The following is a 16,546-nucleotide window of genomic DNA, read 5'->3' on the forward strand; positions in this document are numbered from 1 at the left end:
CATCCTGTGTTCTAGTCACTGTTTTTTACTGGGTTGACATTTATGCTAACAGTGCAAGGGTTCAAGTGGATAAAACAGCAGAAATCAAGACAATGGCCCCAAAGTGTAATAGTGTTTGTAAAGGGGTAAAGTTATGACTCTAAAGTTCTTCACTAATGTCACATTGGGAGGCAACTGTGCTCTGCACTGAAGTGTGAGGAGGAGCTGGGCAATCACCTGACATAAAGGACCATAAGGTGTTTTATTCAAGAGACATTGTTTTTACTTGAAATAATGACAAAGAAATAATGCTTCAAAGCTTGGATATTTGGTCAATAGTTCTCAAAAAAATGAGTAAAATAAGCCCTTTACCTCAAGAAACATTTGAGCTGAGATAAGGATTATAATACTACAAAAGTAGCTGGAAAGATGGGTTAACAATTAAGAGTATGTTGTCCTTCAGGGGGCACGTGAATTTGGTTTCCAGCATCATGTTAGGCAGCTCAAAACCACCTGTTACTGAAGTTCCAGAGGAACCAACACCTCTGGCCTCCATAAGAACCTGCACATACTAGTTGGTGGTGGTGCAAGTCTACAGAGTAAAATCCCAGCACTCAGGAGGCAGAGATGGGTGGATCTCTATGAGTCTGAGGCCAGCCTGGTCTACTGAGCTAATTTCAGAACAGTCAGGGACATACAATGAAACTCTATCTCAAGAAACCAAAAATAACCCCCCATACACACATGCACATATCCCTCCACAGAGAAACATACTCAAAAATAAAATAAATTTAAATGAATATTACAAGACTGCTTTCTAGTACTTATATGACTGTGTGTGTGTGTGTGTTTATGTTTGTGATGTATATGCAAGTGGAAGTTAGAGGCTGACACTGGTACCTTTTTGTTTGTTTTTGTGGCAGGGTTTCTCCAAGTAGTCCTGGAGGTTCTGGAACTCACTCTGTAGACCAAGGTGACCTAAACTCAGAGAGCTCCACCTGCCTCTGCCTCCCAAGTTCTAGGATTAAAGGCAAAATCCACCACTGCCTGGCTGACACTAGTATTCTGATAAAGGCTTTTTGACTTGAATCCAGAGCTTGCTGGTTTGGTTAGTATAGAATGCCTTGTCTCTGCTTTCTAGACACTGAAATTACAGATGGGTCGCCATGCCCAACTGTCAGTTAAGTAAGTGTTTGATATCCAAATTCTGAACTTCTTGGTTGCACACCAAACACTGTGCCCTCTGAGCTACCTCCCTAACCATTTAATGACTTTGTTATATGATCAGTGATGCTATTAACAAATATGATTATCATGGATTTTGAATAATGAAATGTTTCATAGTTGGTAAATATGAAAACTCAATGAACCAATATTTTCCAACTTGCAGACACATAACATTACAACATCATGCATGGGCGAGAAAGACATTGAAAATCCAAGACAAACTAATGGACTGTAATAGAACATGGGATGAAAAATTCACTGATATAGTTTTAGATAGTATATTTCAAGTCAGCTTATGGCATGCTGATATGCTTGTAACCAGAACAATGAGCAGCCACAATCTGAAGGCAGAAGTGCATATGAGAACCCTGCTGTTTTATTTAGAGACTTACAAAAATAAAACAATAACACTTTTCTATTTTGCGGGAAACAATTTTTTTAAATATACAACTTTAGTTAACAAGTTATTATTATTAATGTTTTGCTGATTTTTTTGTGGTATTGTCTTGATAGAGCCCAGATCTTGACCTGAACTCCTGAGATCCCCAGGAGCTTATACCACGACACCTAGCTAGTTGTTATCAGTCTACGTGGCTCCAAAGTATCTGATTAATGAAATACATACACTAAACTTCTGGGACTGATCTTGAATTTTAAGAACACACAGTGATCCTGAGTTGTGAATAGCTGTGAAAAATCGTATTCTGTTTTCCTTTACTTGTCCTTCAACAGTATGAGCATACATTGGATCAGAAACACTGCAGATCTGGTATTCAGTTGAGGATTTACTGAACAGCACTTGTTAGATATTTAAATTACAAGTAATTCTTTTAAACAAAAGCTACTAAACTATTATTTTGTTTTCCCTGGTAGGAATATAAGCCTTTGGTGTCTAAGGTTTCGGCCTTTTCTACAAGGTAGCAATCAAGCTTTACTATGAAATATAGCCTAGTAAGTTATTTGCATTCAAATGCCATAAACAGTCTCATCACAGCAGTTAGACAAAAAAACACCCTTTAAGGCTGCAGATATTCTGCAATGGAAATCTTACCTTGTGATATTCTAAACAAAGCATTATTTTCCTATTAATTATATTTATTTAACTACAATAAATTATATTATAATTTGTTTAATATATAATATATAATAAAATATATAATTATATATAATTATAAACAAAGTATTATATTTCCTGCCATGTGTTTTGATAAAAACAAAGAAACAAAAGCTCATTGTCAGTAGTCTCTTTGGACTAAAAGCTAAAACTTCTTAAAGGCCAGGGGAAAAAAAATGAAGTTAAAAATATTCTGTGCTTTCTGTTGACATATAGAAACTCAGCTAAAGATGATAGCTTTTAAAGAGGGAGAAAATTAGTAGTAGTAGTGTGAGCATCTTTTTATTAACTGCAGGTTAAGTGAAGATGCTTAACCACTGTATCAATGAATTTGTTAGTGTTATCTTCAACCGAGATAGGATGATCAAAGGACATAAGCTACTGAGAGATAGCCAGTGTCACTTCTCTTAATGGCCACCTTACAGTTGTTCATAAGCGGTAAGCTGAATGCTATTCTGAACATTGTAGGGGAAAAAAAACTGTTCCCTTAAGAATGAGGAAGCACGCTTTCCTATTTTCATTTTTAAGGACCCAGTCTATTTATAGAAGCAGAAATGCATCAAGAAAGAATGATAAAAAATCACTCTGGCCCCAACTTCTCAAAATACACATTATCTACTCTATTTATATGTAAATCACATAACTGCCATGACTTAGATAATCTAAGCATCACATCGGTGCACAATATCCAGCTACTTAAGCTTCAGCACTGCTCTGTGCTTACAGTTCTGTGACCCACAGCAAAAGGAAGGGAGCCAGAAATCACAATCTCTCCTGCATTTCAGCGGTGGGGGATTAATGAAGGCTTTCTTTGATAGGATTAGTTCTTGAGTGGGAACTCAGTTTTGGATCTCAGTATTACTGAACCCACTCTTCATGTAGATGAATCCTAGCTCACAATATTCCTAGAGGCATATTCCCAATGTTCTCAAAAGTAATTTTAAAGGAAAAATACTAAGTAGAATAATTGAAGAGGAAAAAAAAGAATGCTGCATATACATGGTCCTGAAATGCAAGTAAGATATGATTAGAAATGTCAGAAAAATTCCCCATCTCATCACACACCACCCACAACTACTCAGTGTCAGAGAGCCCTACATTTAAAACTTCAAATATGGTTACAAGGTTAAATTTTGTTCCTTAAAAAAGCTAACTTATTTTTAAAATTTTAACTTTCATCTAAAGTCTATTTACAGTATTTTCTCCATCCCTACTCTTATACATCTACCCACCCTCTCTCAAATTCATAACTTTTTTCAATTATTATTGTTAAATACACACATATGAATTATTGATTCTGGGTTACTAGTGCTGAGATTCTCATACCCAATCCCCCCAGGCTAGCGCCTAAAAGTAGGTTAAGGGTGAGGGCGAAAACAAAACAAAAAAGAGAAAAAGAAAAAAAAAGCTGTGGATATAGAGCACATAGAAAAATTAATCTCCCACCTAAAGGAGCCCTTATCTTCCCTGGTGGAGGTAGTCCTGCAGAACAGGACAGGATTAGAGCTTCTCTTCTTACAGCAGGGTGGGCTCTGTGCAATGCTAGGGGAAGAATGTTGTTTCTTCACAGATCACTCGGGAATAATCAAAGACAACATGGCTAAAGTTAGAGGACTGGCAAAGCGGAAAAGAGAAGGCGAGGCCAGCCAGGGTTGGTTTAAAACCTAGTTTAAAAGGGGCAATAGTAACAGGGTAGCCATCTGGAAAGTACAGATAGATAACCGTAGACCGTCCCACCCATGTCAGCAGATGAGAAAACTTGACTAGCAACAGGTGAAGGTGAGATTTTAAAAACATTGTGAAAAGTCCCTAGGCACAAGGCAATCAGGATTCAACCATTACCCCAAACCCTGCTAATGGAAATTTCCTGTTTTTTGCCTTTAAATAATGCTCCCTAGAAGGGTGGGGTACCTCCTCTCACTGCTGTGCTAACAAGATCCCAATCAGTTTGCTTTTGCATTTCAAAAAAAACCCCCAACCTTACGAAATAGATAAAATCTGCAGAAGCCTCCTCCAGGAACTACAGGAAGACAGGCCCACTGCCCTGGAAACATGGGTAGCTCACTAAAACCATGGTGCCTGTCTTGTACTACCGTCCATTGATCAGGTAGTGTCCCCAGGGCCCTCAGTGGAGTTCCCTTTAGGATCTGCTTTGTCACAAGGGAAAATAAACACATAGTTTGAGGTCCAAGCTGCTAGGAGTGGGAAAACCCTTTATCTGAGTCCTGAGTTTTCTGGTAGTGTCCAGGAAACAGTAACAGGCTAATTTATAATCTTGAAGTAGGATCAAATGAAGTTTCAAATATGAAAGGATTCCTGACTCAATGTCAAAATCAAAGCATATTTTAGCTTCCCCTTAAAATTATATAAAACACTACTAAAATGTTTAAAAGTGAATTTTCCACTTAATTTTTCATAAAATACTCTTCCTGTTACTATCTAAAGTTTTATTTCCATGTTTCGTATCCTTCCTAAATTGGCATAATGAATAAATACTTAAGTTATTGCTTATAAACTTGTATTTGATAACCCATTATATTTAAAGAGAGAACAGTACTAGTACACAGGAAATGTATACTCTACTCACATTTTGTTTTAACAGTATTTTGTTTGTTTATTAGTTTTGTTTTCCACTTCTTAAGTCATTTAGAATTCAATTTTTTATTTTACTAAAAGCTAAATATTTTTCCTTTGATGTTTTCCTAATAATACCTATATTCATGAATATGATTAAGGATTTTGATCAAACTACATGTATAGTTTCATTCATATTAGTCTACATATTTTATATCAGTCTATGACTTTGAAATGATGTTACTTTTCTTTGAGTAGTGAGTATATTTTAGCTAATTTAAGTTTTTTGAAAATAATAGTCCTTGTTTCAATCTGAACTTTTTAGTCACTATTATCCTCTGTCCTCTCTGAAGCAGACGACCACCACTTAATGTAGCAGTCATTTCCTTTATAACGCTACAGTTCCAACCATAAAACTCAATCTAGTATCATCTCTCAAATTTATACTGTAAGGTAAGACATTCATATAAAATTTATATAAGTGAAATTTAATAAATGGATACAGTTTTGTAGTAATATGAGCGGTGGCGGGGTTGCGTCCCCAAACACCCCAGCCGCCGGCTTCGGCTAGCTTATGCCCCGAAATAATTACACGGACACTGTATTCTTTTAAAAACTGCTTGGCCCTTAGCTCTAGCCCTTACTGGCTAATTCTGATATCCCAATCAACCCATCTCTAATAATCTGTGAGCACCGGTCTTACCGGGAAGATTCTAGCCTAAGTTCATCCTGGGTCGGAGCTGGGGCATGGCGTCTCTCTGAAGCGTCTGCTCTGGAGAGGAGAGCTGCGGAGTCTGACCTCACTTCCTCTTCCTCCCGGCATTCTGTTCTGTTTACTCCTCCCACCTATCTCCTAACCAATGAGAGCCAAGCAGCTTCTTTTATTTTAACCAATGACCTTCTTCCATCATTTCCCCTTTTTCGGTTTAAACAAAAAAAAAAAGGCTTTAACTTTAACATAGCAAAATTACATATAACAAAACAGTTATCAAGTAAAAGTTACATCAGAAACATTTATAACAAAATTGACCGTAAATCTCTATCAATAAAGCAAAATCTATACTAATGCAAATTATTCATGTCTATATCACATCCCCCTTTAAATGTAAAAGAACATTTATAAACAATTATTTGGGAACATGGGCGCAGTTTTTTCTCTCCAAACTGCTTCCTGCTGAATGGGGGCGTCGTTAATTAGGTCTTTCATGGTATAACCTGTGTGCTAGTTTCATCTCAGTTGGCAGTTGAGCAGAGCAATTTTCTGAAGATGTTCACAGCAACCCTTCAGGAGGACGTGGTCCATCATACCAAATCGGAATAGAAGAAATGAACAGGGTCTCATCCTCTGTGAAAACAAAATAAGAAACTCCTTTCCAAAGCATCATGTCCTTAGATCCAAATTTTGAAATCGTAATACCCTTATATCCATTCTGGTTTAGCTTGGCAGCCCATATAATAAAATGTCTCTCTGTACTTAGCTCCTTCACAGTCAAAAATTTTAAAGAAAACACAATAATACAAAGAATCCAGACTCTCTGTGAATTTTTCATCTTTACGCGGCTTATTTTTATTTATATCTATAACTATCTGTACTCTGTCTCTTTAAAGACTTTACTTTTACTTTTTTCTTTTTAAACCATTAACTTTATTCTCTATATTCTTTTTCTTCTCTCTCCCAAGCCCACGTACATCCATGCAACAGTGTGACTCGTTTAGCGGTCTGAATCTGTCCTATTGTGAATCTGCAATTTTTTACTATCCAGGAGCACTTTTGATTTGCGCCTTTAAATCACTAGGCGCTTAAGAATCTAAGCTGTGACATTCCTAGGTTAACTTATTGCTTTTTGAGTGTATATCTTTGACCTGGAATAACCCTGTAGACCAGGCTGTCTTTGAACTCTCAGAGATCCGCCTGCCTCTGCCTCCCAGGCATTGGGATTAAAGGTGTTTGCTACACCTTGAACTCACAGAGACCTGTTTGTCTCTGCCTTCTAGGCACTGGGATTAAAGGCGTGTGCTACCACACCTTGAAGTCACAGAGGTCTATCTCCCTCTGCCTCCCAAGTGTTGGGATTAAAGGTGTGTACTAGGACACACAACAACTCTCTTCCTTTTTTTTTTAAGAACTTCAACTTTTAGCTTGCATATATTTTTAACACACTTTAAACCATTCAGAAATTCTCTCTGTCTTTGAATCTCTCTTTACTGTATATCTCTCTTTTTCTGACCACAAGAGTCTTTAATTTACCAAGCAATATCAGTAGGACTAAAGGCGTGGCTTTGCCAGCTAGATCCAGTCCATTTCTTAGCTTTCCAGCCTCATGGCGGATATACAGGCTGCAGCCATGTTTATAGCCACACCTCTATTGCATTTCAAGGTCCCTGCCAGCCAGCAAGCTACAACAGACAACACTCAAGTCCTCTCTCGGTAGCCGGCCCTCCTGCCTCAAACAGTCAGAGTTTGCCCTGGCAGGATGGCCCAGAAAGCCGGCATTTTTAAACGGCACAGCTTTTTTCCTGCTACGGCTGAAAACCGAAAAGCATGTGTTCAGCTTTTCATCAACACTGTTTAAGTGTTTTGTGGCAGGACCTCTTAATGAGCCGCAGGGTTTTGCAGCTAAAGCTGAGTCAGGAAGCCTCTTGGGGCTACCAGGTAGGAGCGGCACTCAGCACTTTAATTCTGAGACTGAGCGTGCAGCACAGAAATTCTTTTCATCCAACTTACATCCAAATCTGACACGCAGAGCACTACGCAGTCTGAAAACACGTCTCTGTATGGCAGCAGGAATCCGCCATGCTCTTCCGCCTGCCTAAGCCTGATTCTGCCTTCTTCCCAGGAGCAGGCGGGGAGCTTTGAGTCATCGCACGGTCTCAGAGCACTCTCCTTCCGATCCCAAGCGGGAACACAAACATAAAGCCAGAGTTTGCACTGGCGGCACAGCCCCAGGAAGCCGCGCTTTAAAATGACACAGCGTTTTTTCTGCTGCTGTTGCCGAATCAGGAAATCTCTCTACAGCACGTCACCAACAAACAGCAAAAATCTGTGTTAAACTCTCTCTCCCTTATTTTTAAGACTTCTCAGGTTTTTTAAGTGGGTTTAGTTAGCCACACGTCTGGGCGTCATTTGTAGTAATTTGAGCGGTGGCGGGGTTGCGTCCCCAAACACCCCAGCCGCCGGCTTCGGCTAGCTTATGCCCCGAAATAATTACACGGACACTGTATTCTTTTAAAAACTGCTTGGCCCTTAGCTCTAGCCCTTACTGGCTAATTCTGATATCCCAATCAACCCATCTCTAATAATCTGTGAGCACCGGTCTTACCGGGAAGATTCTAGCCTAAGTTCATCCTGGGTCGGAGCTGGGGCATGGCGTCTCTCTGAAGCGTCTGCTCTGGAGAGGAGAGCTGCGGAGTCTGACCTCACTTCCTCTTCCTCCCGGCATTCTGTTCTGTTTACTCCTCCCACCTATCTCCTAACCAATGAGAGCCAAGCAGCTTCTTTTATTTTAACCAATGACCTTCTTCCATCACAGTTTGCTTCACAGAATGTTTTGTTATTATTGTTTTGTTTTTTTAGCTCAGTGATTATAGCTTTGTACTGTTTGCATCTAGTATATTCTTTTTAGTCCTTACTAAGATTCACTTTCAAGCTGGCCAGTGGTGGTGCATACCTTTAATCCCAGCACAGAGGCAGGTGGATCTCTGTGAGTTCAAGGCCAGCCTCGTCTACAAGAGCTAGTTCCAGGACAGGCCGAAAGCTACAGAGAAACCCTGTCTTGAACCCCCCCCCCCAAAAAAAAAGGATTCACACTCAAAAGCTGTTTCTCTCCAAATCTAGTGGCACGTGCCACTGATAATGGGGGATGATATGGTAGGTTTCCTGAAGCCAATACAAAGAGCAATAAAATTGAAGAAGGTAGATTGTTACCGGACTGGATGCCAAGGGGTAGGACCAAGGAAAGAGTCAGAATTAAAGTTTAAGAACTAATTAGTTATTTTTACACTTTCAAACACTTTCTATACATTTACTTAATCACTGCTATTGTTAGCACTTTGAAATGTGTGGAGTATTAAGATAAATATTTTCACCCAAACTTTTCAACAAGTCAGTTTCAGGGTAGAAGCTTTTCAGAGAAAAGACTGATCAGGAGTTAAGATATACAAAGAAATCTCTATCCCACAGTTTATTTGTATATGCATTATAATCAGTTTATTTTTTATAAATTCTTCATACAAGCATTTTGAGGTTGAAGTTAAAACTTCAACTGGTTATAAACATTTAAAAATATAAGGAAATGTGCAGGAAGTATGAAATACTGCTTGGTAAATTTGTTTCAGCTACACACACAGACACACAGAGACACAGATACAGGCATACACACACATACAGACACACATGCACATTAAGGATTCTCAATTTTCTGTGCCATGAGTCAAGGTAAAATCCCTTCATGGCACAATTTACTAAAACACTTTCTCTAGTAAGTTGACCATGGCTCACACTGAAGTTATTTGGAAATCACAAACTGAACTTGATGAACTTAGAGAGGAGGAAGAGGGAGAGGAAGTGACCAGCAGTGCACACACAAAGTTGGATAGGGAGGGAGGGAGGGAGAGAGGTATTTGATAGGAGATGGAAGAGAGGGTTAATATGACTAAAATACATTGCATGAAATTTGTGATAAATTCATAAAAACACTTTTTAATCCACTCTTCAATTTTTTAAAAAAGATTTTTATTTATTCTGTGTGCAGTATTCTGCCTGCAGGCCAGAAGAGGGTAGCAGCTCTCATTGTAGATGGTGGGAGCCATCATGTGCCTGTCAGGAACTGAACTCAGGACCTTTAGAAGAGCAAGCAGTACTCTTCACCACTGAGCCATCTCTCCAGCCCCTTCAATGGGCTTTAAACAACACATTGTTAATAGTAAGTATGCCAAGGAAAATGAAACTCTATCTTCTTTTACATGAGGACATGGAAAGGAACTGCACAAACACAAAGCTGTAGTCAGCTTCAGTAATTTGTGCAGACAACATTTACAACAATTTATGACCACCAACAATTTAAGAATGCCATCTTGTATTCTGTCCTTTCTGCTGGACTTTATAACTTTTCACCCCCTGCTTTCCTAACGCACCAGGTGTACTTACATCAGGAATGAAGCCAATCTCGTTAAGATGATTACTCAGCTCTGGATCGTGGAACGCAATCATCTGAGAGAACACGGTCAGGTACTCTGAAAAGACAACAATGCTAAAGATCATCGCCATCTTCACCAACTACCTCAAAAACTAAAGTGAGTGAAGCATAGCTCATGCTGACTGAGAAGCTAACTGCTCTACAAAGCAAGGGTACTTTAACAAATAGTTCCCATTCTGTTGCTACTTCAATTGCAATGCTAAATATTAAACAAACACAAACTATGCCACAGTTTACTTTTAGAGCTATCTGTTATTTCTCCAGTCACAAATTAAACACAGGATGATTGACGCTTTCGAACCAAACAATACAAATACATTTTCTCTGGCGACAGCAAATCTGTTTCTCTTTGACTGAAAGTCCTAAAGCTGGGAAAGACCCACAACTAAGGAACAGTGAAAGACAAGCAGGCACAGGAGAGTGACTGTGCCCCCAGATTGATTTCTATATCAAATTTCAGCATCTTTTCTACTTGTAAAGTTTTTCCTACCTGTAAGTCTATGTTTAGCATATGTAGAAATATCAACTTCATTAACTATAACTAATGGAAAGTAGGTAAACAGTAGGCTGCCGCGCCCCGCGCCCCCGTGTCTGCGCTCTGTGCGCTAGAACCCAGTTTGCGAGCTTCGGGCAAGGGGCTGGAGGTTGAGAATACAGACAGACGCAGAGACCAAGACCTTTTAACGCTGATAGCAGAGACCAAGACAGACCTTTCAACGCTGATACCAAAGCCGCAAGAATGCTCTCTTTACTGTGTTCAGGGGCAGATTATATAGAGATAGCCACGCCCCAGCCAAACCCACCAGAAACCACTCTCCTGCCATCGGGAACTCCTGAAGGTCTCCTGCTCAGAGCAGCTGTAGGCACTCAGATCAGGGAAAACAAGTTGTTTACAAGAAATTCAGGATCTGGGGTCTCACTGCTCCCAACATTAGGCAATTGAAAATATTTTTTTGTTGTTGTTGTTGTGCCAGGGAGAGTCTTGGTGGGAAAAAAAGGAGGTTCAGTGAGATATGTTGTCTCAAAAGATAATTGGAGAGTGATTTAGAAAGACATTCAACTTCACCTTCCAGTAACCACACGCATGGACATGTGCACGTGTACATGTAGACGTGAACACACCACACACACACACACACGTACGCACACGTGTACACATACACACATACATGTACATGTGCACACACCACACACACGTATGCATGCATGTGCACATACACACACATGTACACGTGCACACACCACACACACACGCACGTATGCATGTATGTACACATACACACACGTACACTGTAGGTGGTAAAATGTCTTTGTGCATACAGGTAAGTACTGGAGAAGCCAGGAAAAGTTAAAACGCTGGCTTATCTCTTGAAAGGAAGGAGATATTTATCTGTCTTCTCTGAACACTGGGAAAGGTAGTTTACAACGTGGTGATTCTTTGCTATTGGTAGGTCAGGCTTCACCTAAATCCCCCAGAATATTATGCTTGTTTATCCAAGACTTTGCACCCTAAATCTTGAGCATTCTTCTGCATCCATAAAACCATCCTTATGAGAGATGTCACATGTATTTTACAACAGCCTAAGTGACTTCTGTGTCATCACAGACCAGGACAATTCCGAATCCCACAGGCATTTTGTTTACCTCATTCTCCCTAGACCCTGACTTGAACACTGTTTCTGAGTCCATAGAAACCATCTTTATGGAAAAAGCCATAGGTACTTTGGAATGAGTTCCAGTGTAAACATGTCTTAACCTTTGTTGTGCATATGGAACTAACTTAACTGTTATCATAAAACTTTTTTTGCCAAAATTGTGCTATGCTTAAACTTGGCTAAAATAAGTGACCTGGAGTCAGACTTTTTAAGTTTGAATCAGTAATGGCTAAGTTGAGCTGAACTGAGTTTCATTCATGTCTCTGTGGATCATTTTACTGCCTGCTGTTGAGTTTGCAAGGACCTCCCAACACACACACATACACGTGCACATGCATGCACACACACACACACACACACACACTTTATTTATTTTAATCTTATTCATACAAGTTATTTGGTTCAGACATGTAAGAATACATTCATACTTTCCCCATTGATTTAACAGGTTACTAATTTTACCAATTTATTAATGACATTCTGATGGACCTAAATAAGATTGTAGTAGCATGTGCTCCAAATCAGTAACTTCCTTTGCTTATTAAAAAAAAATTAAAGCCTGTAATCGCAAAACCTTGGGAGTAGAGGGAGAAGACTGTGAAATCTAAGACATCCTACACTGCAAGGCAAAGAAAGAAAACACAGCAAGACAAATGAGCTCAATTTCGTTTCTGAAATTGAAATCAAAATAACTTAATAAAAATGAAAAAAATCTCAATTTTCTTCAATAACATAATTGATTTTTAAAACTGAATTATTTGATTAAATAATCTATAAAAATAATGTTACCCCACTTTATCAGTTTATACAAGCACTTGTGTTATTTCAAGAAACAGTAATAAGTAAAAGTAACTTATTTTTTCTCAACTAAAATTGTTCCAAATTCTTGCTTATAAATACCATGCATGCTTTTAATAGGCATCATCAAGTCATGCAAAGGAAATGCTAGTGTTGTACTCTATTCAATGATATAACTCAATCCTATCACTGACCTAATGTAAATGTTGTCTACGCATTCTAGATAAAGAATTGGCTGCTCAATTAACACATTTCTTGAGTTACTCTTCATTCTTATACAACAGATTCCAGTTTATCCACTGCCCCACTTTTTTCCTGTCTCAGAACAATATGGTATAATTTCAATTAGCTTTGAGAGAAACAAATCAAATTGAAGATCTAGGACATATTTGAATGGTCTAGGAAATGTTGACATTTAAGTTTTTTATAACTGCTTTCCCACCCTCCCTTATGATATATTTATAATTTCAATCTACAAGAAATCAGACATATGCAACATCAGCCACCATAAGTACTCAATTGTATATTGATAAACTATAGTTATTAACTTTCAACTTCCAAAAAGCATGTTCCAATTTAAAGCAGAAATTCATGCCTCAGGCAATTCTCCACAGCTATGCTTGGTTTATTAAACATCATTCCGACTCAAGTTTGGTAAACTTAATTACTATCGGATTTATACAGCTAATTAAGGATTTACTGAAGAAACCTCACCCATATTTTCCTTGTGTTCTGCCAAACACCAGTGACTGGATTTATACTAGCATTCACACACCCAAATACACAGATATATACAAGTACACCATTTGTGTCTTATTGTATTGAATCACATTGATCAATATAATCTATAAAGCTGGCAAAGTTTGGGCTGTGGAGAACAAGCTTTCAAATGAAGCTCAGTGTGAGCTCTTTATTTCAGGGAGAATATGAGAGAATATATGTATAAACATATATTATTATGTATAAAAATATACGTAAACCCATATTTCAAGTTCTCCCATAATAGAATTTAAAGTTCCATAAAGTAACAAAAAACCCAATTGTACATATCCTTAGATTTGATTTGAGAAGGAAACTAAAGGTAGTTACAACAAAATATAACAGCGGTTAGATTAAAACAGAATATTCTACACATTTAACACTACTGATAGTTTTTTAATATATATATATATTAATGTGTATGGGTATTTTGTTTACATGCATGTCTGTATAACACGCTCACGCCTTGTGTTCAAGGAGGCAAGAAGAGGGCACTGATTCATCTGGAGCTGGACTTAGACATGTGAGCTGTCATGTGGGTGCTGTGATTTGAACCCAGGTCTTCTGGAAGAACAGTGCTTTAACTATTGAGCCATCTTTCAGCCCTGACTAACCATTTTAAAGGAATATTAAAATGATAAAATACTATAATTATGAGTTGCAAAAATGATAAAAATATGAATCATGATTCTTAAAACAGTATCAAAGGTAGTATTTTCTAAAGGTGAATATTACTCAGTTTTTAAAATTAAGATATTTTACAATCATCCCTAAAATCTCAAGGGTAGTTTCTAAACTACACCATAAAACCACATATAAACTTCCTATGTTTTAAAGAAATCTTGTAGTTTCAGTTTTTGAAATGAGGTATACAATGATAATGAATTGTGCCTTCTAATTTCTGTTTACTAAAATTTATTGTTCTCTTTTATTTACTATACACTCTGTAATTACAACCCCAAATGAAACTGATGTTAGAATTTCACCTGATAATATCACAGTTTTTGGCCGTTTATAAATAAGCCATTTTGTTTACTTAAAACATTGAATGGTGTATATGAGAGAGGAACTTTCCAAATCTCCACTAAAGTATCCACATTGGTTTCCTCTCTGACCAGCTTCTCAGCATTGACTCTCTTAGCTGGGGAAAGCAGAGATGAAGGACATGGATGACAGATTCAAGGCAAGTGATTGTGTCTGCTCACCATTCAGAACGGACTCTTAATTTGCCATCCATTATCATAATATTGTTAGTTCGTCCTAAAGATGATGGTAGCATCAGCAGGCAGAAACATGCTGCCAGTGGTCATGTATGCTTCCAATTCCATCATGCCAGAGGCAGGAGGAACAAAGCCTGCTTGAGCCAAACACCAAGTTTCAGACTAGCCAGTTTACAGAGACAAAACCCAAACCAACCAAACAAAACACATACAAGGTATACAGATGCCAGCATTCAGGAAGCAATGAAGTTATTTCCACTAACCATGTGGCAATAAAGGCTTGAACTACTTACTAGAAGCCAAAGAAGCAGCACAAATTTTTATAACTACATGGGAAGAGAGGGCTCAAAAAATAGAAAGAGAAAAATGATTTGTTTTAAAAATGTGGTGGTGTCAGGGATTGAACCAGGGCCTCACACATGCTAAGCAAGCACTGTACCATTAAATTATCTCCTCAGCCCAAGAAAAGTAATCTTTATTTTGGGTTATATATGCAAACAATCTTTTTTAAAATAGCAAGCAGAATTATCTAGTAACCTTTCTATTTAGAACAATTTCTATACTGGAAAAAAAAATTAGTCATATGATACAAGAAATTCTTGCCAGACTCAATACTTATTCCTTGCTTTCTCTATATAGCCTACCATTAAAGCAAAATATCGTGAACGGCCATTAAACTGCCTTCTCTAAATCACGACAGTGAAAGTGACTTTGGCCCTCCCCAGCACACCTAGTGTGTGTGGAGAAAGGAGACTTATTTGCACACATCACATTTGGCAGCTACAGTTTTTCTCCTTCCCTCTCTCTACGCCAACGCCTTGCTGAAGTCTGTGTGGTGGGATCATGCATCCTAGTTTGCATGGTTTGGCACATAGCATTTGGCGTAGTTACTGCCATATTTAGTTTTCAAAAATACCTGGATTTACTCATATTTTTACCCATATTCTAACCTAAACAACATGGTACTGCAATAAATGACAGAACATCACTATGAAAAAGATGCTGTCCCTTCCCTTAAAGGACTTAGAAAAATATACATCTAAACAGAAAGTTGGAGACATTTTATACCCTAAACTTAGATGGTATGTATCTTTTCCATTCTGACCTTTAGCAGCTGTATCTTTACGGTGTGAATACACCACAATCTTATAAAACAATTCAAACTTGCTTACTGCTGTGCCAACATTCATTGCTACCATATACCTATACTGTAAGCTATCAAACACTCCTCCAAAATAGTTTGTTTTCATTTTAGTTGGTAAAGACAAAGAGTAAACTTCACATTATTAAACTAATACGTCTGCATCTGAACTGAGAGCAGATATTAGTCATTAAGACTGTCACAGAAAAGGACTATAATTCCTTGTGAATTTGTAGGAATAAATTCTTTATACTTCTTCCTGGGTCTTGGTGATGAACCATCAACATATGCTACTGGGTCAAGACTATTATCCTGAAGATAAGTTATTTTTGCTAAGAAAAAACAGTACCATATGAAGAAAAGATTGGTTATTTTTGATAGAAATTTGTCCTATATAAAAACAGAAAAAGTCATTTGCTTACCTTGAATTACATGTGAGTTGTCTTTCAAGAAGAAGTTATACAGGTATTTGGGAATAAAAGCAGACATGCATGCATAAGCTAAGGCTAAGAAAGAATAAAGCAAATACAAAATCAGTTAATAGGGTAATGGCCAGCTGTTATTCACTCAGCACAATATTTTTGAGTCTACTATTAAACAATAAATATGGTAATAAGTGCTAGAAACAGAAAAGTATAGGAAGAAAAGCTTCTGCTATTTAAAAATCGAGACAATAAAAGATAAACACTCCAGTAACTTCAATTTCAAACTACTGTGGCAATCATTGTGCCACAATGGTAAAATCTTTATTGCCTGAACTTTATTTATTTTAATTTCTAAACACATATTACTAACGAGGTACTCACAATTAAGCCTCACAATCCTTAATTACTACTGATCCAGGCAAGATTTCCGGAGTTAGGAATACTAGTCATAACCTGTAC

The 16,546-nt window shown here is 37.9% G+C and overlaps 1 protein-coding gene across 3 annotated transcripts in view; it reads right to left on the minus strand.

The window, feature by feature from the left end:
* The window catches only part of Tbck (TBC1 domain containing kinase), a 125,747-nt gene that overhangs the window by 59,898 nt on the left and 49,303 nt on the right, over positions 1-16,546 (minus strand). For all 3 annotated transcript variants that reach the window (XM_075981313.1, XM_075981311.1, XM_075981312.1), the window contains exons 19-20: positions 16,085-16,168; positions 10,041-10,126 (exon numbers count right to left, since the gene is read on the minus strand). In XM_075981313.1, coding sequence (XP_075837428.1) covers positions 10,041-10,126; positions 16,085-16,168 — 170 coding nt within the window. The remainder of the gene's footprint in view (positions 1-10,040; positions 10,127-16,084; positions 16,169-16,546) is intronic.

The sequence above is a fragment of the Microtus pennsylvanicus genome, chromosome 7 (assembly GCF_037038515.1).
Source record: "Microtus pennsylvanicus isolate mMicPen1 chromosome 7, mMicPen1.hap1, whole genome shotgun sequence".
NCBI lineage: Eukaryota > Metazoa > Chordata > Mammalia > Rodentia > Cricetidae > Microtus > Microtus pennsylvanicus.